Genomic DNA, 26,055 nt, shown 5'->3' with positions numbered 1-26,055 from the left:
ACCCCAACAGGGAAGTGCTTTGAGATAAAGCTAGACAAAGAATAAAGCCATAGTCAACCAACGCCTCTGCCTGCGAACTCCGCTGCGAGGCAATCACGAAAAATAGGGGAGGCAATTTGCAACGTTTGCAGCAGGACAGAAGTAGACACAGTAGTAGACACCCATGATAGTACTATGACGTAAACTTAAACCTCAAAGCATCTGATTTATTTTCTCCATCAAGCTGCAGTCAGCAACTTGAAGAAAGTCTTTGTTTGAACTGCCCTGCAGTAGAAAAGTGTAACTTGGGTTATCTTTATGTCCATCATAGATTGAATTACGTAAATTCTAGCAGTGGGGATTTCCATAAGTGATGTAGTCAGCTCTCCAGGTGTTTCGTGGGGACTCCAGCTGCAGCAGTTGGAGGCTTGGCGACCACACTCATTTTTGATGTACATTTGGATGTCATCAGCATAATGATGATGAGAAACAACGGGCCTCATTCAACAATATCTTTGCCAGTTTTCTCTTAAAAATTGTTTTTGAGGAAGAACAGTCTACACCAGAATCATGATGTGTTTTGAATCTGCAGAATTGTTTGTACCTGTGTTTTTTTTTTTTTCGTATTATTGCAGATTCCCGATTAAGCATTTTAGTAGTTTCAGAGGCAATTCTGGTACTGGATCAGTATTGGAACGTGATTATTAGTCTCATGTTTGGATATTTTGCTGTTTTACTTTAAACATTCTTGTACCAATGTATGCATGTGTTCAGGGGGCATGGAGAAATGGGGATTATGGGAAATATGGCCTTAAATTCCAGACACAAAGATCTAATTATGACAGGCCTATTAAACATATTCATTGGGCCAAATTACCTAAATTAATTTAACTGATGTTCAATGACATCACACAGACAAAATCATGTTTGATGATTGCCTGTCTCTTCTCTCCAGTCATCCAGTTTGGTTTCGTCTCTCTGTTCGTGGCTTCGTTCCCGCTTGCTCCGCTCTTTGCTCTGCTCAACAACGTCATCGAGATCCGACTGGATGCCAAAAAGTTTGTTACGGAGCTACGCAGGCCGGTTGCTGTACGTGCCAAAGATATTGGTAAGCTGGTGTGTAAAAAAAGGGAAGACTAACACACAGAGCATAACCTCCTCGTTATTACTATGCTCCCATACAACCAGGGCTATAAACTAAAATATCAAATACCAGATTTGATATGGTTTTGTAGGTACTAACAGCCAATGGAGGAAAGGAGCAGTTAAGGGGGCAAAACAACAATGTAAGATATTTTAAAACCATCATCATATGGCCAAACCGGAAAGGCTTTTTAAAGGCTTTCAAAGGGGTTTTCTAAGCCCAAATGTCGCACAGTCAGTCCTTTTCTAGCCATGCTAGTGGCTATGGGGCCATGGCTGTGGGGATGGCTCCGTCAGTCTGTTCGTCCACCACATTTGTCCATACTGGAATAACTCAACAAGAATTGGATGACTGCCATGGCAATTTGTAGATATGATGATGAATCCTAATTACGGTGGTTGTCCCCCTGATGAGGTTGACATCTATTGGATGGATCGCCAAGAAATGTAGCACAGGTATTAATGCCCCCCTCAAGATGAATTTAAATTAGTTTGTCTATCCAGCGCCAACATCAAGCCAACATGTGTCAGATTATTTTCTGGTTATGACCAAATTTTCTGCAAAACTGATGACATTCTCATCAGCCTCATATGTACTTTGTGTTTGCCGCTGATCAAAAACTTTAAGCATGTTAACACGCTAAACTAAGACGGTGAGCATGGTAAACATTATACCTGCTAAAAATCAGCTTTAAAACTGGTTGGCTGGAGACTCTTTGACTCTCTGTTTTGTTTCTTCCATGTTCCTGAAAAGTGAACTATTTGTAGGGTTTTACTAACACCATTAAATAATGCTATATGTATTAATATGTACTAATCATTTTTTTAAATTGATTTAATTATATTTTATTTAATGGATACATTAATTGATTGACATTAACAACAATCTAATGAACAGATACATTGGAGATTAACAACATGGACACAGTTTTGTACAGACGAATGATAGGGGGGGTCAGTTTATAATATTCAGTAGCATGCTTTATACATGGTCCTAAGGCCTTTGAGTTTAATGCATTATCTATCAAATCCATTTACAATTTTCTGAATTTGCTTAATACAGATCTATTCCCTTCGCCTCCTCCTTATCTCTTGAACCATTTTCTCTCCCTTGCTCTTTTTTCTATAGGTATATGGTACAACATACTGAGTGGAATGGGAAAATTCTCAGTCATTATAAATGTAAGTATTAATGCAATGTCCCTGCATCAGTCTGCTCATTGAATTAGTGATGAATGCAGGCATATGCACAAGAAATGCATGAAAATAGTTATAATTGCAGAGAGAGCAGACATTTTACTCAAACCAAAACAATGTAGACTGATAAATAGCACTAGATAAATATATTTTGGGGGGATTTTCTTAACATGACATGAAATGTTAAATGTTTGTAGCAGTCACTCAAAGTGGGTGCGATTAGCTTCATTAAAGAAGCTACTTCTTTGCTTGAAGTGGAACAAAAGTTCCAGTATTCCACTGATTCACATATTGGCATGTGTATTAGCTGGTATCTGCAAATCATTATACAATTCCAAATTTCTGCAGGGAACAAAAGATATAAGGATTTATTGGGTTTGGGAGTCCTTTCCCAAGACAATTTGAAAGTTTTAAGACTTAAGACTATGCGATTTCACTTCATTTTGGACCAAAACAAAATATCTGTATTGTAAGTTAAATAATAATTTTTATAGTTAAGTAATGATTTTATCATTAACACATATCACAGCCGCAATCTGATTATTTAATTATTTTAAAAACGTTCCTCTTTAAATTCATATTTTCTTAATCAGAAGGCCAGATTCAGATCAATCTTAAATGTTTCATTGATCATATTTATAAATATAAAGATAGCACCCTTGTTCTCATACCTTGAAATATCTATCACTGAATATTAGAGAGATTTTGACCTCTACGTTTGTTCTGAGATGTAATCCCTCATGACCTTGTGAGGTTCTGGAGTCTCATCTGAAACACCTTAAGGCGCTGATCTGTCGAGGTCAAGGTGTGATGTAGAGTCAGGAAAGTTCTGCTTGGGATTTGTCCTTGGCCAGCAAACCAAATCCAATTCCGTTTACTTTTAATACTAAAGAGATTTGTGTAGGATTAAGAAAAACAAGCAGCAGAGGTTTTTATTTATTCCAGAGCTTATGTGGCATTGGACACATATACAAGCACTTAAGCTGCCCCAGGAGCTTCAGGGCAGTGGAAAACTGGGAGAGGAATTACCCTTTTGTGCATGTTTCTTGTATGGTTCCTACATACTTTATTTAATATTGCTAACCTCTTCTTTGATGGTCTAATTATGTTTTATTATTTTTCACGACCACAAAGTGTTTTACTCTGCCTCTCTCTCTTTCTCTCCGGAGGCCTTTGTGATCTCCTTCACATCAGACTTTATCCCTCGGCTCGTCTACCAGTACATGTTCAGTCAGACCGGCACCATGCACGGCTTCATCGACCACACTCTCTCCTACTTCAACGTGTCCAATTTTAAACCAGGCACCGCACCGCAGAACTTAGAGCAAGGGGCCATCACTGTCTGCCGGTAAAAACACACACACACACACACACACACACACACACACACACACACACACACACACACACACACACACACACACACACACACACACACACACACACACAAACACGCACACACTCACAAGTTACAAATACTGTATTGGTAGAAATCCTTCCATTATAATTAGCTAAATTGCCTTGGTGACAGGCGTTATATAAATACAAATGAAAAAAAAAGTGATTATTTCATTCAGCGTCATCATAAGAAGTCACCTGTTCAATAAGAATAGATGCTCACTCACTGACATGTAGGGGTGTTTACCGAATAGTTGACTTTTCAACAATTAAATCTAGAGAAAAATCTGGCAGAAAATCGAGGTTATGAAATAAAGGATCATTACATTTTGGCAATATGAGTTGCTTCATGTCTGATTTTACATAGAATTGCTTCTCCTAATATATCAGGATATACCAGCACCTTGAAGACAGGCTCACAAATGCTGAATAGCAACAACATTTGCACCCATAGCCTGAACTAATTTAGTTTTCTGATCTTTATTTTTACAATACAAGAAAACAGTCAAGTCAGTTCATCTATTTTTATAGAGGAATTCAGTTTGGGGAATTTTGTCTAAGTGGATAAAACAACATCACTCTGTTTTAGTGTAGCTCATATATTTGCCTTTAATACATAACACACTCAAGTCTCTGTATCAACAAAAATACCTACCATTATCATGCTTATTTCAGGGCCATTATCCATTTAATCGAACAGAATTGAATTCTCAGTCTCTTCTTTGGTTCTGAAGTCCATCTCCAAATTAATTTTCTCTTTCTTTCCAAGCTTTTATTCATATCGAGAAACCTTTTGGCAACAACCTTAACAACATTTGCAACAAGATTTCTTACATACACAGTCCTTTACTGTTCACTATTTAATGTCATCAGAAAGTCTAAAGTAACAGCACACGCTTTATGATTTGTGCCATAAATCAATCCAGGAGACTCAGTTTATGTGATAGCAGAGTAGGTAATAGAGCAGAATTAAATGCCAAGCTGGCTTTGATCCTGACAAAGTACCAAAATACTCAATTAAAGTGTGTGTGTGGGAACTGAGATATCAGCATTTGATACATACAATAATATATCATCTGCATAAAGTCACATATAGTGTTATAATCAATGATTTGTATGTACAGTAGGACTGATGGATTTGATGAGTAATTGCTATTGTTAATTGCTTGCATGTATACACTTTTATAGATGGATTAAAGCACCTGATGCACACAGGTAATACCTTTCTGAATGTCCATAGGCCCTTTCTGCGTCTAGTGGAGACATTACATAAGTTTGAGCCTGTAACGGGGTGGAGTTGATGATTTAACAGATTTAGAAATACAGTGCACTATTGTATCGTCTTTGCATTCTCACTCATGCCAGTGGCAAGCATCTCTTTCATAATAATCAATATAGAGCGCTGTAGAAGAAAAGGTCATGGATGCCGGCGCCCACAGCCAGAGGTCGGCCTGCTGTTACATAAGACAGCTAATAATTACAATGCAAGAATATGGTCTTTGTGCCAATGCAGCGTGGTACGTCACGGCGGAAACACGACGAGATACTTGAACGCATAGGCGTGAAATTGGCTGAAGAATGTTCAAAGAAGGGTTATGTGTGTCTGCAGTGTGTGTCGTGCTGTATAGTGTATGTACAGACTGTATCCAGACAGTCTTCGCTGCTTAAGGAAACCGATTCAACTCAGTATGTAATTCAAAGTATGTCTGATGCGTCAGACAGTTACTTAATCTTTCTTTTTCTTTCCTTCTTTGTTGTTGGCCCAGTTCATTTTTGGACTCTAGTTGTATGGATGAATTTATGTAAAAGGGAGGGGAAGTAGTAAAGAATGGATGGATGGACAGGAAATGGAGAGATGCTGGATATTATTATATAACAGAAGAAAAGATAAAGCTGGGGCAGGGAAGTATGTAAAAATGTAGAAATGAAAGTGAGGAAGGAGAGGAAGGAGAGAGGCACTGTAGCTGGATGGGTGGATAAATAGATGGATGGTGTGACAGAGGCCGACCACTATGGTATTTAATTTTTAATTACATTTAAAAACAGCAGTGCGAGGAAGTTGAAGAAGGTTTATGCATCAGTGGGCAGAGCATCACTGTACTTATCTGCAGACATGTTCTCTCTACTGTATTCACAATGCTAGATAGAAATGTTGGCAAACTATGAATTGTTCATGGTGGTCAAACTTTCACTAATGTCAGTAAATATTGTTTCAAACAAGCTTTTTACACTTAATTTATGCGGACCATAAATGGTGGTTAACCATTTCTTTGAAGAATCTGGATATTGTGATAGCAGATAGTGAACCAATGCTGCAACTAAAGGATTTACAGTACAGGAAGTACAGCAGTAACAAAACATGAGCACTAGATCTGCTTGAGTAATATTTAAAGTAGGGGTGTCATTATATCAGATTTTCACCACACGATTAGAGTAGGAAAATTAATTCACAATAACAATATTATCATGATATCTAAAGAAGATTTGCACAAAAACTCAATCAAATTCATCTTTAACTTTGTTTACTTTGGGTTTTGTCTCTTTTAGCAAATTAATTACACTCAAAATATAAGTGTAGAGGGGAGGAGAGAGATTATGTAACCATAACTGTATATGTGAAATCATTTAAGAGGCACTGGATTATTTACACATTTTTTCACATTTGTATTTTTGACATGATACAAATATTTCCTTTTTAAATATCACGGTTATCACCAATAACTGGTGTAGCACGTCACCCTGAATTAAAAACAAAACTCATTTGGTAAATGTGATAGTTGTTCACCACCCAAAACCAATGACCATAGGTTAACCAATCCAGAGATTCACTTTAATGTTCAATCCCCTGACAATGACCACCATTGTTTTTTTTACAAATCAACCAATTAGTAAAACCATCACTAAGATATCTTGTAGCCTTCAGCAGTCTCTAGTATTGTACTGTACGCCACCTAACTGCATATGAAGGGATTTTGTAACCATGCCAAGAAATGCAGTTTTTTCCCAGCTTCACATTAACCCCATGTCAGAATGACATCAGGAATAATTGCAAATGTGAACATATTGGTATATAAAATCTGGTCTGTTAACTGCTGCTATGTTCCTCTTGCTTTTAAAAGCAAACATTTTTTATTGTCAATGTGAAATAAACAGGCAAGGACATTACAGGGTGTAGGGAAAATTTGGTCTTCATTTTAGGAAACCCTGAATACTTGCTTAAAATAAATTTAGGTGCATGTTGCATTTAATGCAGAGCTCCAGTAGACAGCTGGACGGACTTGCCCTGACTTTTTTGCTAGGTGGTTTAGTTAAGTGTCTGTTAGATGAAATGAGGACCAAAAGAAATATATGTATGTATTATTGAAATGTTTGTTCTTGTAGTGTATTAAAGACGACTAGTGAAGATAAGCGATTGAGACTATGAACTCATGTTTACAATGTTTACTGAGGTAAGTATTGAGTAGGGTCATTTTCTCATGGAATGTTGAATATTTAAAGGTAATTCAGGTCTTAGCCCTGCGAGGTACCATTGAGCAAATATTAAATCTCTACCAGCCTCAACTGTCATTTAGCTGACCTCCATGGGGAGGGGGCAAGAGAAAAGGCAACTTCCTTAAAGTGAATCATTTTCTCTCTGTGTTCCTGACATGTTTGGATGTTTTAAATCAAAATATATTTAGCCAGAGAGCTCAAAATTGATTTAAAGAAAGCAAAGATCAAATGCCCAACATAAACAGATAAATCAGGGATAGTAAAAACAAGAGAGAGGACGACTTAACCACAAACTCTTGTGATTAGAGGGCTTCATATGTTGCAAAGCATGAAGAAGACTTTGAAAAGGTTTATAACTTATAGCTTCTACATGCTTAATACCAAGACAGTGCTTGTTCTTTGAGATGACGGGAATTTGGCTGTAGTAACTCATTATCAGCTGGAAGTCAAGTGAAAGCCAAGGAATTTTCAGTTGGATAATGATGTCATTTCTGATAGAATGATTGTTCTAGATGCATCAATATAAAATATTTGTTCTTTTTTCACTGTATTTGGTTTAGTTCGGGAAAACATGTAAATGTAAAAATATCAGACGTGTTGGAACAAGGTGGCAATAAACATGGCATCCTTAATGAATTATGGAGATGTGTCATGGAACAGGGAAAACATAGAACATAAAAAACGAACAGGGAAAACATAGTGTGAATAGTGGCAAAGCAAAAGACAGTGTCACAGGAAAAATGGAAGGCAGACGCAGAGTCACTTGCCGCATTTCCACTGCATGGTGTGGCTCTGCTCGACCCAACCGGACTCACGTCTGGTAAGTCTTTTGCTCGGATGTCATATTCCCACTTCAGATAGTTCCCCCTGAGTGTAGGCCGGATTCTCATAGTGAAGGTGCTTGAAACGGCTGTGACATCATCTTCAACGGGACTTGAGCTGAATAATTTAATCGGCAACCCAATAGAGGAACGTCTGCACTTTGTAAACTTTACGACGTAGTATTGGTAGTGTGTGCCGTTGTTTTGCAAGCTGCCATTTTCTTAAGTTTGGGTCGAGTGAATTACCTCGAGAGTAGTCAGGGCTTTAAAAAACGGCTGGTTTGTGCAGGATGTCCCGTGTCGCATAAGTGATGATTCTCTCTGCTCCATCAGTGATCAGGGAGGGTTTTACTCCACCTTCTAGTATCGACTCACCTCGCTTGGAACCTCACCCAAGGTGGTACCAAGAATGGAGTTGTTTGACTGGTACCATCCACAAATTTTGCGAATGGGAACACGACCAATAAGTGTTCTAATATGTAACAAACTTAGCTGAACTTGAATGCTACACTGTGCGAAAGGTGTACATTCTTGCAACAGATACAAATATACTATTGTTAGAGGTCATTGATGGGATTGTTGCCTGACAGCAGCCATGTTCTATGATAAGGTTGTTAGTGTGTGTTTTTGTGTGTGCTCTCTATGTATGGGAAGGGTCTGACCCATATTTGTCTGTAAATGTATTCCTAGATCCCAGGGACCAGTATGTTGGCAGCATGAACTCCCAGGAACACACACACACACACACACACACACACACACACACACACACACACACACACACACACACACACACACACACACACACACACACACACACACACACACACACACGTTCTCAAGTCTCTCACATACTGACTGTAATCTCATTGGTCTTATGAAGGAATATTGGGTTAGATGCTCCAGTTGTTGCCAAGCTGCACTCTTATAACCAAACATGGAGTGTCTACAAAAAACACACAAACGAACAGGAAGAGACAAGGAAGGACACACATTTCTTTGACAATACTATTTTAAATGTTGATGCTACCCTAACAAGTTAGAACTAAAGTGGCTGGAGTATGAGGTCTTGTTTTGCAGGACTAAAATTAGAAGTTGATCCACAACGAAAATACTGTAAAATATTGGCGAGCGAGTGAGAGAAAGATGAATAGATTAAAGAAGAAAGAGAGGGAGAGAAGAGCTGACTCTCACGGGCAGCATTCCTCACTCATGACTGTATAAGGAGAAGGAATCAGACACCATAAGTCCCTGCTGACACACACACAATGCACACACACATATTTCACCCTCCCTTTCTATACCACCGGTCAAGTACTTAGTGAGACAATCAGGACATTTCATCTATTTTAGGTCCAGGGGAATTTTTTCATGACAGAGAGTGTGTCTGTGTCTCTCTCTGTGTGTGTGTGTGTGTGTGTGTGTGTGTGTGTGTGTGTGTGTGTGTGTGTGTGTGTGTGTGTGTGTGTGTGTGTGTGTGTGTGTGTGTGTGTGTGTGTGTGTGTGTGTGTGTGGATGTCAATTCTCAATTCAACACTTTGATCTGATCCATCAAATTAATCTGACATGTTAAACTGCTGTGTGTTCACTGTAAAGGACAGTTTTCCAGTGTGATCTGCATTTCCTCTATTCCCAATTCTTTTTTTGAAAATAAGACGCTAACAAATGTTACTAAAGATAGCAAAAGATACAAATTGAAGATAAATATATGAATACAAATGCAGATTTTGTATAAGACTGACATAGCCAGTAACTGACTAACAGCCAGTTCTGTGTTAATTTGGACCCCCATTACCTCCACTCTTCATGGCTTTTCTCTTTGTTGACCATGCATTAAAAACTATGCAGCAGCCTTTGTGGAAATAGACTAATGTATGTTGTGTTTGCTAATTCGGTGTCTCCCTATGATTCACGCATTCAATGGCTCATCATGATGAGCACAGTTGTCCTGCAGAAAAAACATGACATAGCTTAATTAATGTGAATGTTTGGCAAAGCATTTTCCATCTTGACCCTCTCTATATTTTTGCCAGACCATGTGGTTGGATAAGTGATAAATGTGTCTACTCCATAGACTGTATATAAGAAGTGGACGTAGTCCTCGTGACGTCACCCATTGGTAGGTGGACTGCGGTTTTGAAGCCTCGAGTTCGGCACTTTTTAGCCATCGCAATCTTGTTTTTTGGTCGTGGGCATCTTGGCTTATTGCAACTAGTGAAGTGAAATGAGGCTGTGTCAGAGACGTCATATATAGCTCTGGTAGTGAGCTGTCAATCACAAGTTAGCCACGCTCTAAAGCATACTTGGTTCTATTTGACTCCAAATGGACCATCATTTATACAATGAACATCATGCTGTATTGAATAAGACTTTAAACTACAGATTGAGACCATAAACTGAGGTTCACAATGTTTTCTGAGGTAATAAATCAAGTGAAAAGTAGAGTCATTTTCTCATAGACTTCTATACAAACAGAGGACTCGCCCCCTAATGGTCAATAGAGAGAATTCAAGTTAACATCACTTCTGCATTGGCTTCACTTTTCAGAACAGGAGGTTTACGCCGGGTTTACTCATATAATAGAATTATTACTCCAATCGGCCATGTGGTGGTGCTGTAATCAACACAGATAAACGCTATTTTAGAAAGGCTACGCCCATAACACTGAAAATTGGATTGACTTGAATTTGGCTACACATGTCCAGCACAAAAAAGCCCTGAGAACCACGAAAGTCCATCTGACTTGATTTTTTCCGCCATTCCGAAGCTTTTGAATTTTTTAAAATTATTTTTACATGTCCTCCTAAACCGTTGGTCTGATTGCTACAACATTTTTTATGTGGATCACTATTTGACCAAACTTATCAGATGCACATAGAGCTTATATCTTATAACATTTTTCAAGAAATTGAACAATGAACAAGAAATTGAACAATGAACAAGAAATTGAACAATGAACAAGAAATTGAACAATGAACAAGAAATTGAACAATGAACAAGAAATTGAACAATGAACAAGAAATTGAACAATGAACAAGAAATTGAACAATTCATTTTTAAAAGTGCGTGGCTCAGCACATCAATACACCAAAGTCAACAACCTTTGAGCAAATGGTCACAAACTTGCAAAAATATGTGCAAATAAGTACCTTGAACATACCTTAAAAGTTGTATTCAAATCTAACACAAGGGGGTACTACAAATGAAAAAAGGGCGTGGCATAACACAAATCACACACTACATCAAACCTTATTTGTCTAATCATTACAAAACTCACTGGATGCTTTTAATGATAATGGGAAACCAAATGTTTAAAACTATTTTGCCATTTCTATTCTACTGTAACTTTATGTCACTCAGTGCTAACCACCACACACACTCACAAACACACACACACACACACACACACACACACACACACACACACACACACACACACACACACACACACACACACACACACACTAACACAAGTAAGATTAGAGACCTGCATTTATTTTCACAGCCTGTTGTGTTATGTAGATTATTTCCCTTTCAAACGTATTACGTTTTTGTCAAGCTTCACATTGATTTTCATGAGCGTGCCCGATGTAAACATTATAAGTGACGCTGGCCCCTGAGTGTATTTGTCAGGCTTGCCTACTTATATAACGTGGAGTCTGCCCTTGGTGTGATCAGTCTCACCCCTTTGGACAGAATTTACCAGCTAAAGTGACTTTGCTCAGCTCTGTGAAGCCCAAAACCAAAACTTACGATAACATTTTTGGCAATTGAGCTGCTTCCTTCTGTTGAGCGATAAAAGGATTGAACCGTAGTGGCCACTTTGGGCTATATTTTGACTGGAGGACGGCTCTATATATAGCTATACCTCCACATGATGCTGATCTTTGACTTTTAATCTCAATCTCTTTGATCTCCTTTAAACGTACTAATAGTTGCATAATAAGTGTATTGTTGTTTATTTACTTTTTAATAAATTCCATTATATTTAGCAGGATTTTACAGATTCAACTTCCCCTCAGCTGTCAACTTAGCTGACTGCTTTGTCTGAGAGTTGATTTTGATTGAATCCTGCTGTGTTCTTGTGTATATATTTCCATATGTGACTGACTGACTGAATGCATCCAATTAGTTATATTATAAGTAAAGAGGTTGAGACTCTCTTTATGATGTTTAGAAGCGCTTGCACCCAACAGGAAACATAAACTTGGTTCTCTACCAGGAATAACTGAGCACAAATGTATCCTATGAGTTGGCTCAAGCCATCAGCGCATGCATGTTAAAGGTGCAGTCAGCGAATTCTAATCCAATACAGTTTTGGTCAAATTAAAGGGATGGGAAACAAACAGGCCGAGCCACACAACACTAAATCAGCCAATCAGCAACAGGGGGGCATTCCTGCTTGTGCAAAGGACAAGGGGAAAGGTCATGGATGTATAAAGAGGGAGAGAGAAGGTAAATCTCAAGGAGGGTATTTGTTATTTGTTGTAGAGTTTAAATAACTCCTATACTAATGATGATCAAATAATTTGCTTAATGAAGTAGTCCGCTCACAGTGTTTTAGGGTAATTTCATACATGACAACATATGGAAAAACATTTTGAATCTTCAGCAGGCTAAGGTTAATCAACTTTTTTGTTTTGTTTTTAACTTTACTCTCATGATACTTTTGCTTTCCCGCTGTCTACCTGAGGCTGGTGCTGTAAGCACATTAAAATGAATACGGGAGAAAAAAACTCATTTTATCTCAATATAACACGGGGGAAAGCCCCTGTGTTTGAAGCCGCCCTCGCCGAATGCGTTGATAATGCCGCGTCATCCACAACTGGCGTCCGCCCCCTCCCTGCCGCTCAATGAAGGAAAAGGCAGAGAGTCAGTAAATAGCAAAGCTGCCCGTTTTCATTAGTTTGTGTTCATGTAATAAATATAAAAATGTAAACAAGATGGTACTGTGCATGAGAAATACATAAAAAAAAGACGGATAATAATAATAATCATCATAGATCAATTTGACCTAGACAGATTTGATCACTATAAACTATATTTCCACTGTATCAACAATCTTTCTCAAGAATTGCTGGAACACAGATGTTTGCTCATAAATGCTTATCTACTAGATATGCTTTGCTCATTATTTTTTATTTATATTCACTTTTTTTTAGAGAGTAGACATTGACAGAGAATAGAGCATCAACGTTTTTCTCCTTCACACTTCCCGTTATGGTCCTCAGACACTCCATTGTTTGATTTCTGCGTCTAAATCTCTAAACAGCCCGCCTGCAGCTGGACATCATCTCGCTTTGTTCTCCGATCTCGTTGCGTTGCAGCCAACAGATTCAGCAGCAGCAGCAGCTTTGGCAGCTGAATTGTCCGACTGCCACGAGTTACATTGCTGTAACGTGTTTTCATACTTTAATGGCCTCTTAGTGTCCGCCAATGAAACACTTGGATTGTGATCAGTCTGTGCTATTAGTAACACTCTGTATGCCAACGTAGAAATAATTCAGGACTCAGCTGGCTGGAGCCCAATAGCAGCCTGCCAGCGACATAAGAGACAGAAAAGCATTACTAAAATGTATTACCAAATGACCCAATTTCAGAAATGACTAACAGATGACTAGATCAAGAATATTTTCATTCAAGTGTTTTAGATCATCAATTTCCTCAAGGCCTGATTAAAAATTCTACTTCCTATTTATCTTATTAAAAAAACATATGTTCTGCCTCTGTTCCTTTCCTCTTTCTTGTTATCTTATCCCCCTCTCTTGTCTCTCTTTTCCCAAATCCTCTTTTTAAAGCCCTCTGCCATTCTCTCCACATGTGGTTCTAGTTTTCTGCTGTTTAGAGTGTTTCCTACAAAGAAAACAAAGGAAAGGAATCCTAATAAAGTTTAATGCACTTTGAGTCGGGTCTCAAGCTGAGTGGAGGAGATAGGATGTTTGAATGCGTGCAGGTGAGAGATAAATCAGTTTGACTCACAGTGTGGAGGAGGAGAGTTTGTCTGAGACCGATTGTCAGACACTGAATCTATCATCGATCACCTGTCAGTCAAACAGTGTGGGAGGTGCCCTCCTTGTATGAAAAGTGAAACCAAAGCCGAAATGACATAAACTTGCATTCTTTCTATCAGGAGGCGACTCCTCTGGTTGCAAAACAAAGTCTGATTGTATAGAAATCTATGAGAAAATGACCCTACTTCTCTCTTGATTTATTACCTCAGTAAACATTGTAAACATGAGTTTATGGTTTCAAGTACTAGTTTCAAGTCTTCTTCAATACAGCATGATGTTCATTTAGTAAATTTCAGTCTATTTAGAGTCACATAAAGCAGGGTATGCTTTAGGGCGGGGCTACCTTGTGGTTCACAGGTTGCTACCAGAGTGTGTTCGGTTCTGGGAGTTGTACGTATTTTCATCTTAGAACTTTAACCCTTTCATAATGTGTTCAGTTCATGAAAGTGAATTGAATCATTTCGCCAAAAAAGCCCTGTTCAGCGTTCTGTTGTACTTAGCTCCAACATAATGGCAACGGCCAAATACCAAGATGGGGAGAGCCAAAAAACAAGTTATAAACCAAGATGGTCACGGCCAAAAAAACAGATGGAGAACGCCAAAAAAGCCAAACTCGAGGCTTCGAAAATAGCAGTCACCAAACCAATGTGTGTCGTTACGCTGACTACGTCCACTTCTCTTATACAGTCTATGGTTGATTCAGTTTGATTCTGTAGCTGGTGCTCTTGTTTTAGTATTTCACCATGTTACTTTTCATGCTGACTACCCACTTGATTCCAGACTAAGCTCCACCAGGCACCAAACAGTGACATTCGAGTTATTTAATTTTTTGCTACCTCACTCTTTATCCCTAGGTACAAAGACTACAGGGAACCCCCCTGGGCTCCGGACGCCTACACCTTCTCCAAACAGTACTGGTCTGTCCTGGCTGCAAGACTGGCTTTTGTCATACTGTTCCAGGTATGGGCTCATTGTGTTCCCTCTATAAGCTGTTCAATCAGCTCATGTGTGTGGGGTCCAGACGTTTAAGAGCGTTTAATATCACAACATGATACAATACAAAATATAGAGATTAGTCAGACGTCTAACAGGTGCATACACATGGTGGTAATCTTTACCAACACATCACTCTCATTACTCTGCAGTATAGTTCAAAGCACCCACACTGTGTTTTGCGTTGTGGTGTTCTGCAGTCGAATTGAAACAATTGGTATCATAAAAAGGCACATAAAATGATAGTGTGTGCATATGTTTGGGCCGCCCTTTCCTAATAAACTGGTCACAATGTACTCTCATTTGATAAACATCTGTCCGCAAGCCTCACTTACATAATGAGTAACAACTAATCTGTTGGAGACTTTTTCCGTCATTAAAGATGCAGATAAATCATTCTTAAGTGAAAGTAACATGTACGGGATAAAGAAATTCCACACATTGGACCTCATGTAAGAAGATTTACGTATTCTTACACAGTCTCCTACTTTTTTATTTCCGTTCGCTCGGCTCATACGAGTGTGCCACAACTGATTCAGCAAAGAATTCTAACTTCAGTTAACTGTTAATAATAAACAGAATCAATGCCACTTGTGGTTAAATTAGCGCGCATTCATTAGAATTGGGAATTAGAATATTTATTATCAGTGTTTTTTTTTTAAATGTAATAAAATGTTGGCAGAGAACTTTCACGAGTTACAAAACTTAATATTTGAGTGTCATAAGCCTCCGACTGTATTGAATAGTTTTGAATTCTTGACGCGTTATTAATAACTTACAGAAAAAGTATGTGCTATAGTCCGACCTCTCTCCAACACTCTTTTTCTATCTCTCTCACTCTCTTATTGTCTCAAAACCTCATTCAAAACTTTGCATGTAAAAAAAGATATTTGATAAAGCCGTAGAGCTTGAAGCTCAGAACAGATGAGGCTGCAGGGCTACAGCAAGGACATCAAGGTTAACACCACCATACGTCCTACATTAAACTTCTTCAAGGTAATAAAATAAACAAGCAATTAGTCAAAAACTAATTTTGGATGACAGCAGAATAATTGTACATGACTCCTAAGACAGATCAGTTCTCCTGAATTACTCGTCCAAGCCACTTAAGAATCAATCTGTTTGAACATGTGGTTCTTGCATGAATTATATTCATCGGTCCTTTTCTCCTCTTGTCTCGCTCCTCCAGAATCTGGTGATGTTCCTCAGCCTCATCGTTGCCTGGGGGATCCCCGACGTTCCCAAAACCATCGTGGAGCAGTTCAAACGGGAGAAGAAGCTCCTGGTCGACGTCTTCCTACGGGAAGAGAAGGAAAAATTCCAGCTCATCCAGAGCCTCTTCTCCAAGGACACCACCCTCCGCCCGGGCCGCCACACGCTCCACCCGAGCCAGGGCTCGTTCCTCCCGGGCCGCTTCAGCACCCTTCCCCCGGGTCCGACGCAGGGCTTGCCCGGAGAAGGAGGAGGGCCGAGGGCGAGGTGCAGGGCCGCCAGCTTCAGCCAGTTCACCAGGAATATCCCCCCGTCGCCTAAAAACGAAAACGAGAATTCCAGACACACGGTGGTGTGACATGCAACACACACATCCGCAGGGCTGCTTCGGCCCGCGGCCTCAGGACTGGAGAACACGTTGCCCGGGGGATTCGGTCCGTGAAAGTCTTAACCTGTGTCTTTTGTGTCCTGTGTCTGACACAGTAGTGCTGGGATAAAAAAACAACACAGCATCACTTTAAAGTATTCATTGGTCTCAGTGTGGTTGAACCTGCATCATCCACGCTGGTTGAATGAGTGTCTGCGTGTTCCAGTGACTGTTCGCCTGATAAAGTGTTAACATTTTTTTTTGAAAAATAAATGATTTAGTGAGGCATACTTGCATCATAGCGTAGACAAGCAATAATAACAGTATTAGGCTGAACAATCGAATATTACAAGAACCTGGAGGAGACTGGAGATAAGGAAAGAACTACTAACGAATGGACTGACTCAGTGATGAAGACTCAATCAACACAAATGGACTGATGGACATGGGCTCATTAACAGGACTGGGGACTGTCAGAACTTTCCCGCTTTCTGTGCTTAGGCTTTTTTATGTAGCAGCTACAACAATTCTCAATATGTGGTACTGAAAGCACACATGAGCCTCCCAGAAGAGCAGATCATTCTCTTTACATTACTAACTGTTTTACATCTGATTTATCTCTGTAGAATTCAGGCATTACTTGGAATCAATTTTCAAACTTTACTGAAGTTGTCATGTTGGTCGATACACACGTCGTACTGCTCTACATGTTTGATGGACTGATACACATGCCAATGTGGCGTGCGTTGCATGCCACTCATAGATTTTAGTCCGAGCTGAAGTTTTAGAAATAGACTGTGAAGCAAATGTTTTTTTCCCTGTTAGCCATATGGACTTTACATCTGTCAACTGAGTACAGAATGATTGACACTTAATAACTTCGGGATGCAAAAAAGAAAGCCCACTCTGTTGCAAACTGTGAATTGCAGCGAGCTGGAAATTATCTTATCATGTTCTTACACTGTTTTTATTGCCAAGGGAACAAATACTTTCTTTGGCAATCATTTATTTGTTATGAGATAGACTGTATACTCTGACATTCCTGCAGGTAAGTAATAAATCTGGGTGACTGTTGCGCAAATAGAAGAACTATGTCTCGCATAGAAGAACTTGCTCGTGTCACGTACATCTGTCAGCCATGTTTGAAGTCTTTAGCTCTGCAAAAAACACAGACGGTAAGCATATTCAATTTTGTACAACTTGACCATCTATTTTTGACTGCCAAGCAGTCATTTTATCCCTGATAGATATGACTGATTTTATGTTTAGATAATAGATAACTAACATAGGCCTACTTCAGTATCTGGTCTCACTATTGCTGTATAGTTGTTAACAACTTGTTAGCAAACTAATTCAATTAGCTTTTGCATGTTAAAGTTAAACTGGAATTGTAATTCCCAATTGTTGTGCAAGGAAATATAAGCTATAACAATATTCAAATAATGTGAATAATCTTCCATTTTTCGAGAAAATGATAAGGTTCTTTTTTCAGTTTTTTGGCTCAGGGTTTCCTGACATGGGATCATTCAGGAAACCCTCTGTCTGTTTCTATTTATGCCCAAAATCAAATTGCCCTTGTGGATTAATAAAGTTGTATTGTATTGTATTGTATGTTCTCAGAGTCCTATGCCTTGCAGATTTATATGACACATAATGGGAACATGACAAAGGGCCCTAGGTTCCCCAGTTCTACATATGGGGTCACCCAGGGTTCTTTGTTCCCAATGTCCTATGTTCCCACAACCCATTCATATTCCCAACTAGTCACTTAAGGACACATGGTCAGGTCCCTTTGGCAACTCATCAGTTTAGGCAATATAACTACTTGGTTAGGTTTAGGGAAAGATTGTGGTTTGGGTTGAAATGAGTAGGTCATTGACAACCCTGGAAATTAGAAGAGGCTGGTTCCCCAGCTCTATGTAGCATGGTATGGGAACTTGAAAAGATGTTCTCTAGCTCCATTTGCTTAATTTGACTTAGGCTATTGTGGAAACTCGTCAAAGGGAACAAAGCATAGATTTGAACATAGGGCCCTTGGAAAATAAGTTGTTGACAACATAAAACATTTTGAAAAGTTAGCTTCATGTGTATTAACAGAATATTGACCAGGGTAACCTAGGTCCCTGGGAACCAAGTACCTTGGAAACTTAGGGCCTTAGAAAATAGAACCCTGTGAACATCGGACCTTGGAATCAAAAGACCCTGGAAACATAGGACCCTGGAAACATAAAACCCTGGAAACATAAAACCCTCGGAACATAGGACGCTGGAAAGTTTGGAACCTGGAAACATAGGACCCTGGGGACATAAGACCTTGAAAACATAGGACACTTGGAACACAATACCTAGGAAACATAGTACACTGAGAACATAGTACCTTGGAAACTAAGGACCTGGAACCATGGACCCTGGGAACATAGGGACTTAGAAACAGGACCCTGGGAACATAGATGCTCCCACTGAGATTTGGGAGCTGGTGTTGCTAGGAGATATGTTGTCAACTTCCGTGGTGCACTTTTTATTGGAATAGTCATAGCCCTGTAGCCCCAACATTAATAAGATATATTTTCCCCTCTCTCATCAAGCACACATAATGTTGATAAGGTAAGAGTAATGTTCAACGAGGTAGCTAGCTTTTTACTCAGGAAGTGGAAGCTAATTAGCTTGGCTTGCTAACCTTAGCACTGATCCCCACTCAACACTTTTGTTCATGTTAACACCTGTGTACAGCTCCCTCGCACTCAGTGTTTGTCCTCCATTATAGAAAAGAAGGGGTCTAGCTAGCATTAGCTGTCTCTCTTTCAAAGTTAAAATTCACAGCAAATGGTAATCTTAAAACCCAAATTACAGATGGGACTAAGCCATGGCTAACAACTTCAGCCCATCAGCCTAACTGCTTGTGAGTACCTTGGAATTAAAGTGATATTACCAAGCATTTTTAGTGCGCACATTAGATATTGGAATGCTCAGTTTACCACTAATCCATGCCCCCTGAAGAAAACTAATGTAGGAGGGGTTATCATGGCAGAAAGATTATTTAAACCAGAACTGGTTTTTTGTAGGGTAATTCCAGTTTCGACCAGACTATTGTACAAGTAGAAAAAACAAATGATGGTTTCGAAGCAAATTTATTTTTTTATTTTAACTTTAACCATGGATGTGTCAAGAGACCCGGTTATGGTGTGTGGAAGTGAGTCTTGCCAACAAGACACAATAGCGGTCTTTTGGCAACAACAATTGGGCGCCATCTTGGAAACCATTTTTTCAGTTCTTGTTAAGATGTTAACATTCCGACATGCTGTAAACCTTCAGTACTGTTTCAGAGGCCTTGTAACTGCTCTTGTATTTCTATTACAACACAAATATCTGTCTGCTCAATTCGGACTTAGTGACACATTGTTAACTTTAAATATACTCACATGGATTTTAGGACTAGGAAATTGTGATAGTGGTATTATGATGGTTTCTGTCACTCAAGTAGAGATATGTTCCTACTTACCTGATCGTTACCTTAATTAAGCTTGTGTAGAAGTTCTTAAATACATGATTGTTGGATGGATTACGAAATGATTTTTACATGTTGTGCGATCTGTTTGCTTTTCTCTCATTGGTCTATTCTTTTTTTTTTTTATTGTTTTGGCCGGGTATTCTTTGTGAGATTACCTGATCAAAAGAAAAAATCCTCAGAAATCAATAAACATGCAACCCGTTTTCACAGCAATATAATGCTTCATGTACGGATATTGAAATGTTTTTTTGAATGGACTTTTTTTTTAAACACTAATAAAAGTCCTATATAACCTAAATATTTTTTCTGCAAGATGGTGGAGACCAAAACAGAAACAAAAGAACAAAAAAGGAGTAGCAAAATGGTAAATCAACTGTTTCCTAATAAAACATGATATGACACTGGGATCAGGGCTGAATTTCTGATATTTCTGTCATCTCGTGGTTACAAATTACTTTGTACAGCTTTAAATGTCTCACCTTCTGACTGAACATCTTACCACTCCATCACACAAAGAGTTTTTGACAATTGGTTTCACGATTGGGCAGGATTATACTTCAAGTGGGTTAAGATACCTCTTCACCCAATAAATGGTGAATCAAGACTTGAAGAGGTGCCCTGGTCGGTCAGAATCTCTTTCGGGATTCCAACTCGGGTACCTGAAACAGTGCCTGCGCAACACTCTTTGCAGAGATAGTGCGCAGCGGCACAGCTTCAGGATATCGCGTTGCATAGTCCACCAGAACTAACACAAAGCGATATCCTCGTGTGCTCCGGTGACATGGCCCGATGAGGTCCATGCCAATGCGCTCAAACGGGACCTCAATTAGTGGTAATGGGCACAACGGTGCTCTTGGGATGGCCGGTTAGTTTACTAGTTGGCATTCAGGGCAAGAAGCACACCAACAGCGCACATCTCTCCGAATCTCCCCATGTGACCAGCCATTGGGTTATAGTGAGCCGCCTGGAAAACCATTTGCCAATGGCTTTCCGGCACCAACAATTGGTTGATATCTTCACCACTGTCAAGACTCACTCTATCCCTAACCAATGAAAAGTGTGGATATGTTGGTGATGTGTCAGGGTGTACCATGTGACCATCAATTTTTATCACTTGGTCGAAGGCAAAGCATAGAGTATTGTCGCGAGACTGCTCAAGTGGAAAATCTTCCATGGAGTGCATTTCGGGAACCTGCATTTCGGGAACCTGCGAGGCCCCGCGTGAGGGCACCACCGGTGTGCGTGTTCCAACCAACAGAATTCCAGCCTGCTACTGCTGAAAAGGATTAGGGATTATTAGAAACATGTTACAGCTGTGCCAATTAAACTCACAATGTCACTGTTCCCCTGAACCACTCCCACACCTCTCTCCCCTGCAACTGAGCACATACCATGCCCACTGCCACAAAAAGATGCACAATCAAAATTGTACATCTTTTTATTGTCTTTGAGTTGTAGTGTTACTTTTTTCTTACTCTATTACAGACCATAGTGGGACACCAGCAATGTTCAGTCAAGGTTGTCAGAAACCCTTCAAGTGTCTCAGCTCTGTTTAGTTTTAGAACAACTGATAAGATAGAAGTGCTTTAGGTGGAAGCTATAGCAATATGTAACAAATTTAATATGATTTATTTTTGTCATATAATGTACTAATCTAATCCAAGATTACAATTAATACAAGTTACAAGAACCTGTATGTCATAAAGGTTCATTTTTTTTACGTCAACAATGCATGAAATAAGATGCAGAGTTGTTTGTGGTCTGGCCATAGAGGAGCTCTGCTTTCTCATTTCCCCTGAATGCAACACTGACATCATTTCCTGTCTGGAGATTTTAATTCTGGAGTTGGCTCACAGATGGAAATGTTTGTAGGAATGTTTTTTTTCATCGATTTGCCTCATTTTGAACAGGTATGTTTTAAGCACAACTGAATAATTAGTTGATTCTGAATGTTTGTTTTGAACAGTAAATGTTAGTGTGAAATGAAATCATTGTTGGTAGTGTTGGTAAGTATCACAGAAGCTACCCAGTAGTTGATGTTTAATGCACTGAACCATGTTTTCATGATTTAAACTATTTCTACCTACTTGTTTTTAAAAACAGTAGGTAGAAAAGAAGAGAGGACTAACCCATGACCTGTACAAGGTGCATTCTGTCCAAGCTTTTTAGAATTGAAATAAGAGCTTAAAGTGTGGAAATATAATGTAAACAATAGTTTGCGGGTTAACTGGCATTTTATGGTTTTGGAGGTACAACAGTTAGCAGCTTTCGTACTACCGGTGGCAGAGACGTTTAAACCATCATTACTTTCAGCTAACTGCTTGACTCCATATTCATTACTTTAAGCAAAGCATTTGAACCATTTATTTATTACTTTTAGTTAAGCGTTTGAACAATTTGTTTACTTTAGCTAAGCATTTGAGCCTTATGTCCATTGCTTTTATCTTACCGTTTGAACCTTTTGTTTATTATTTTAGTTAAACATTTGAACCATTAATGCATTACTTTTATCTATGCGTTTGAACCTTTTACTTTTAGCTAACTTTGTGAAGTGCTAACAGGTACCTAACAGGTACTGTTCAAGTGTAGCTGAGTCAGTATGTGAATATATTTTTCTTTTAAATCTAAATGTAATTTCTACTTTTTAAATTAGTTTAGCTACAATCTTTCCATGTACCTCCTGGAAACTGCCTAAGTACCTTTTCTGGGGTACAAGTACGCCGGTTGGGAATCACTGATCTACTCCTACTAATGTGCACTTCTGTTTGTGTTTTTGTGTTTTTGTGTGTTTGTTGAAATGGAACGTCAGGTAGTCTTCCTTTCTGTAGTACGAGGCCAAATTGGCCCGCATCCACAGCACAATTTAGCTAAAGCTCTTTGCAGAAGAATTCGCTGTGGTTAGCACCTACACACAGTGGGGGTTGGAGACTGCAGTGCATGTGTATGTATGAATCCAGCAACCTCTTGCCATTGCCAATTGTATCGCCTGTATGCTCCCATGCTACCACAAAACATGCTCAGCTATAGTGCAAAAAACAATCTCACTGGATTTTAAGGTCTGAAGTCCAGAATGCTGTTTTCCATTTTATGCCTTGTCAGCAAGATGAAATGGCAGCAGTTCATGTACGTTCTTTAGACTCCAGAACCATTTAACATCAAACACCGATATAATAAAACATATGGAATCAGCAACAACTGTGTCCAATCACAAGCTGCTTACATGATGGTTACATTAACAACATGATCAACACCAGCTGCTCAGCTGTGGGCGGTGGTGGACACATTCATGCATCCCACCATCCTGAGTTAAGCTGTAACTTTATGGGATTCACATTCCTGCCGTGTAACTGGGATTGAGCCAAAAGCTCTGCAGCTTTTGGTCAAATGTGTTAGCCTCAAAGTGGAACCACAGAGCAGCCTTTAGCTGGACCTTTTGCACTGAATGCATATAAAGAGCTGCAGTTAACTGCTCTCCAAGAAAAAGCTGCTGTGCTCGGGCGATGATGTAATAACCCGCAATTTAGCCAAATCCGGATGTCCAGCAGATTTTATATCTCTATATTCATAAATCCGATCTGTCTGTCTCCGCTGAGTGTGTGTGTATAACTGCGTGCAGTTCCAAAGAGGATTATGTAAGTTGAAGGCTTAACTATAGTGTAGTCTGGTCATTTGACAAAACCTGCTCTCAGTGACCAGAGGCACGTAAATATTTGGCTTTTGAGAGGCTTAGCTTTGACACAAGCAGACATAAGCTGATGGCTGGTCGCGTGTGGGCAGTCGTGCAAACCTGTTGGAATCTCTTTTTCCTATGAAGGAAAAAATAGGCTAATACAAAACAAAGTGAGTAAATGGGGAGAGGCTGCAAGTAGGAACATGGTATGTAAATCAGAGTAGATGAATAGGTGATGGAATGGATTTGTTGAAGTAGGGACAACTGTAGAAGCCTGTTTTTGGGAAGTCCTGCTGTGTGTTTATAGTGAGAAGAGGACACAGCCTATGCATGCTTTTTAACTTTACATTTTCCTTTCACCATACAAGCTTTGAACAGTGCCAAGAAGCGGCCTGTTGAATCTTGAACATAGACATTTGGGTGTTTTTTCTGTTCCTCTGCAGGTGTTTGACAGCTGCAAGAAGTGATATTTCAGAGTATGGTTTTATCTATTCCACAAACAAGAAAAGGAAAAGGAACTAAATTAGGCCCTAAAGGGGGTCACCAGTACTGAATGCAACAGACCCTTTACACAGCAGACAAGCACAAGTGTAAATGTTCACCAAGTTTTCCACTAAGCCACGTCAGTGAGTCAGCATGCACTATACCAAGACCCTAGAACTGGCTCACCTAAATGGTATGGAGCCATCGTTAATGTTATTAATTCCACCTGGGCTTTTCCTGCTTTGAGAGTCAAAATGTCTGCCTATAAAAGGGTCTATATATATTTCGCTTAACTGCAACAGTACTGAGTGGCTGATTTAAACATAAATATACTGGCTGACAAAACAATCTTGGATAAAATACCATAGCTGTAATTAAAGCAAGCTGAAATTAACGAGTCGTTGCATCTTCCAGTGGACGAGAAAAAACGTCAGATCACTAAACACGCATGTTAAGTGGATTGTTTCTGAAGTGCAGACTATGCAATGTAAATGCAATGTTTATGGTTGATGTTTGTCACATGACATAGATTTCCTGTAGCCATTAGGCGGTGTTATGACCATGATTCAATATTGACATGTGCTTGTGCTCAAGACTTGACCCTTATTATTCCTGAGAAATTTTGGCAGATTGGACAATGTACAATCAAGATGCAGCAACTTCCTGTTTCATGGGCAAAATGGCCGCAACGCCGTTCAATGAAAGCTCATGAACTTCACAGTAAAGCATCATCAATGTCTAAAGGCTTTGCTGACCATATTTAAGGTAGGTTTGGTAAACCCGCAAGGAGGATGACCTCAAAGAATAAAAACTGAGGATTTTTTGTAACTTTTCATCGTAAAGGTCTTTAGATTGTACTGAACAATTGAATTCTATTGGAGGACTTTGTTTGAGTATTGAGCCAATAAGCCACACCACCTGAGCTTGAAACCCATATCGGATGTAAATCACCACCACCTCTGTTACACGTGCAAAGTTTTGTGAGTTTTCGAGCAACCCTAGCCCCTGAAAAAATGCTTTTGAGTTCGGAAAAATAGAAATCATAATTAATAATAATCCTAGAGATTTCAATAAGGCCTTCGCCGATCGCCTTGGTGCTCAAGCCCTAATTACAAAAAATATATACTTTACAGTTTTCTACCAGCACAATATTAACATGCAGAAACTAAATGGAATAACTCTATTAAACTTAAAAAAAACCAGCAATACACCCAAACAAGTTAATCCCTCTCCCAATTAAAGTGGAAATGTGAGGGAGAGGGGACATGGTATTAACAAATATTTCAGACACTAGTGTGGCCATCACAAGCTCCACCGAGGGAAGAAAGCTTGACAGAGGAGGAAAGAACCCTAGAAAGAGGAGAAGGTGAGAGTAAAGACAAATAGTAGTAGCCGCCAGCTGAATCCTCACTTCACAGAGGATGTCAGTCCTCGATTCACCTCAGCCGATGGACTTTTAATTTATACAACAGGGTTCTGAGCTGAGATCACTGCTGGCAACTGTTCATGTTTATGCACACACACATCTGGCAGTTAGTTCGTCTTGCAGTCACTGGTAATTCCCTTGTTTTCCTGCAAAAATGCATGAATTGAACATATATTTCAGTCATTCTTAATAATATCTTATCATACTATCTTATCTGTAATTTATAAACCACAAAAAAACCTTTAGCAGCAGGGCCTTTCTTTGGTGTCTTTAGCTTTCTTTTCTCGTGTGGATGTGTACGGCTGTTAAACATCAGCGCACACATAGTATTCAAATAATATATGTGATGAAATAT

The 26,055-nt window shown here is 39.3% G+C and overlaps 1 protein-coding gene across 1 annotated transcript in view; it reads left to right on the top strand.

The window, feature by feature from the left end:
- ano2b (anoctamin 2b) overlaps positions 1-16,604 on the top strand; it is a 63,744-nt gene extending 47,140 nt beyond the window's left edge. Inside the window, exons 22-26 of the mRNA XM_054624404.1 lie at positions 935-1,087; positions 2,252-2,304; positions 3,489-3,667; positions 14,896-15,001; positions 16,224-16,604. Of these exons, the coding sequence (XP_054480379.1) occupies positions 935-1,087; positions 2,252-2,304; positions 3,489-3,667; positions 14,896-15,001; positions 16,224-16,604 (872 nt within the window). The remainder of the gene's footprint in view (positions 1-934; positions 1,088-2,251; positions 2,305-3,488; positions 3,668-14,895; positions 15,002-16,223) is intronic.
- Positions 16,605-26,055: the final 9,451 nt, after the last annotated feature.

Source organism: Anoplopoma fimbria, chromosome 23, assembly GCF_027596085.1.
Source record: "Anoplopoma fimbria isolate UVic2021 breed Golden Eagle Sablefish chromosome 23, Afim_UVic_2022, whole genome shotgun sequence".
Taxonomy (NCBI): domain Eukaryota; kingdom Metazoa; phylum Chordata; class Actinopteri; order Perciformes; family Anoplopomatidae; genus Anoplopoma; species Anoplopoma fimbria.
This window is presented reverse-complemented; position numbering and strand designations above follow the sequence as displayed.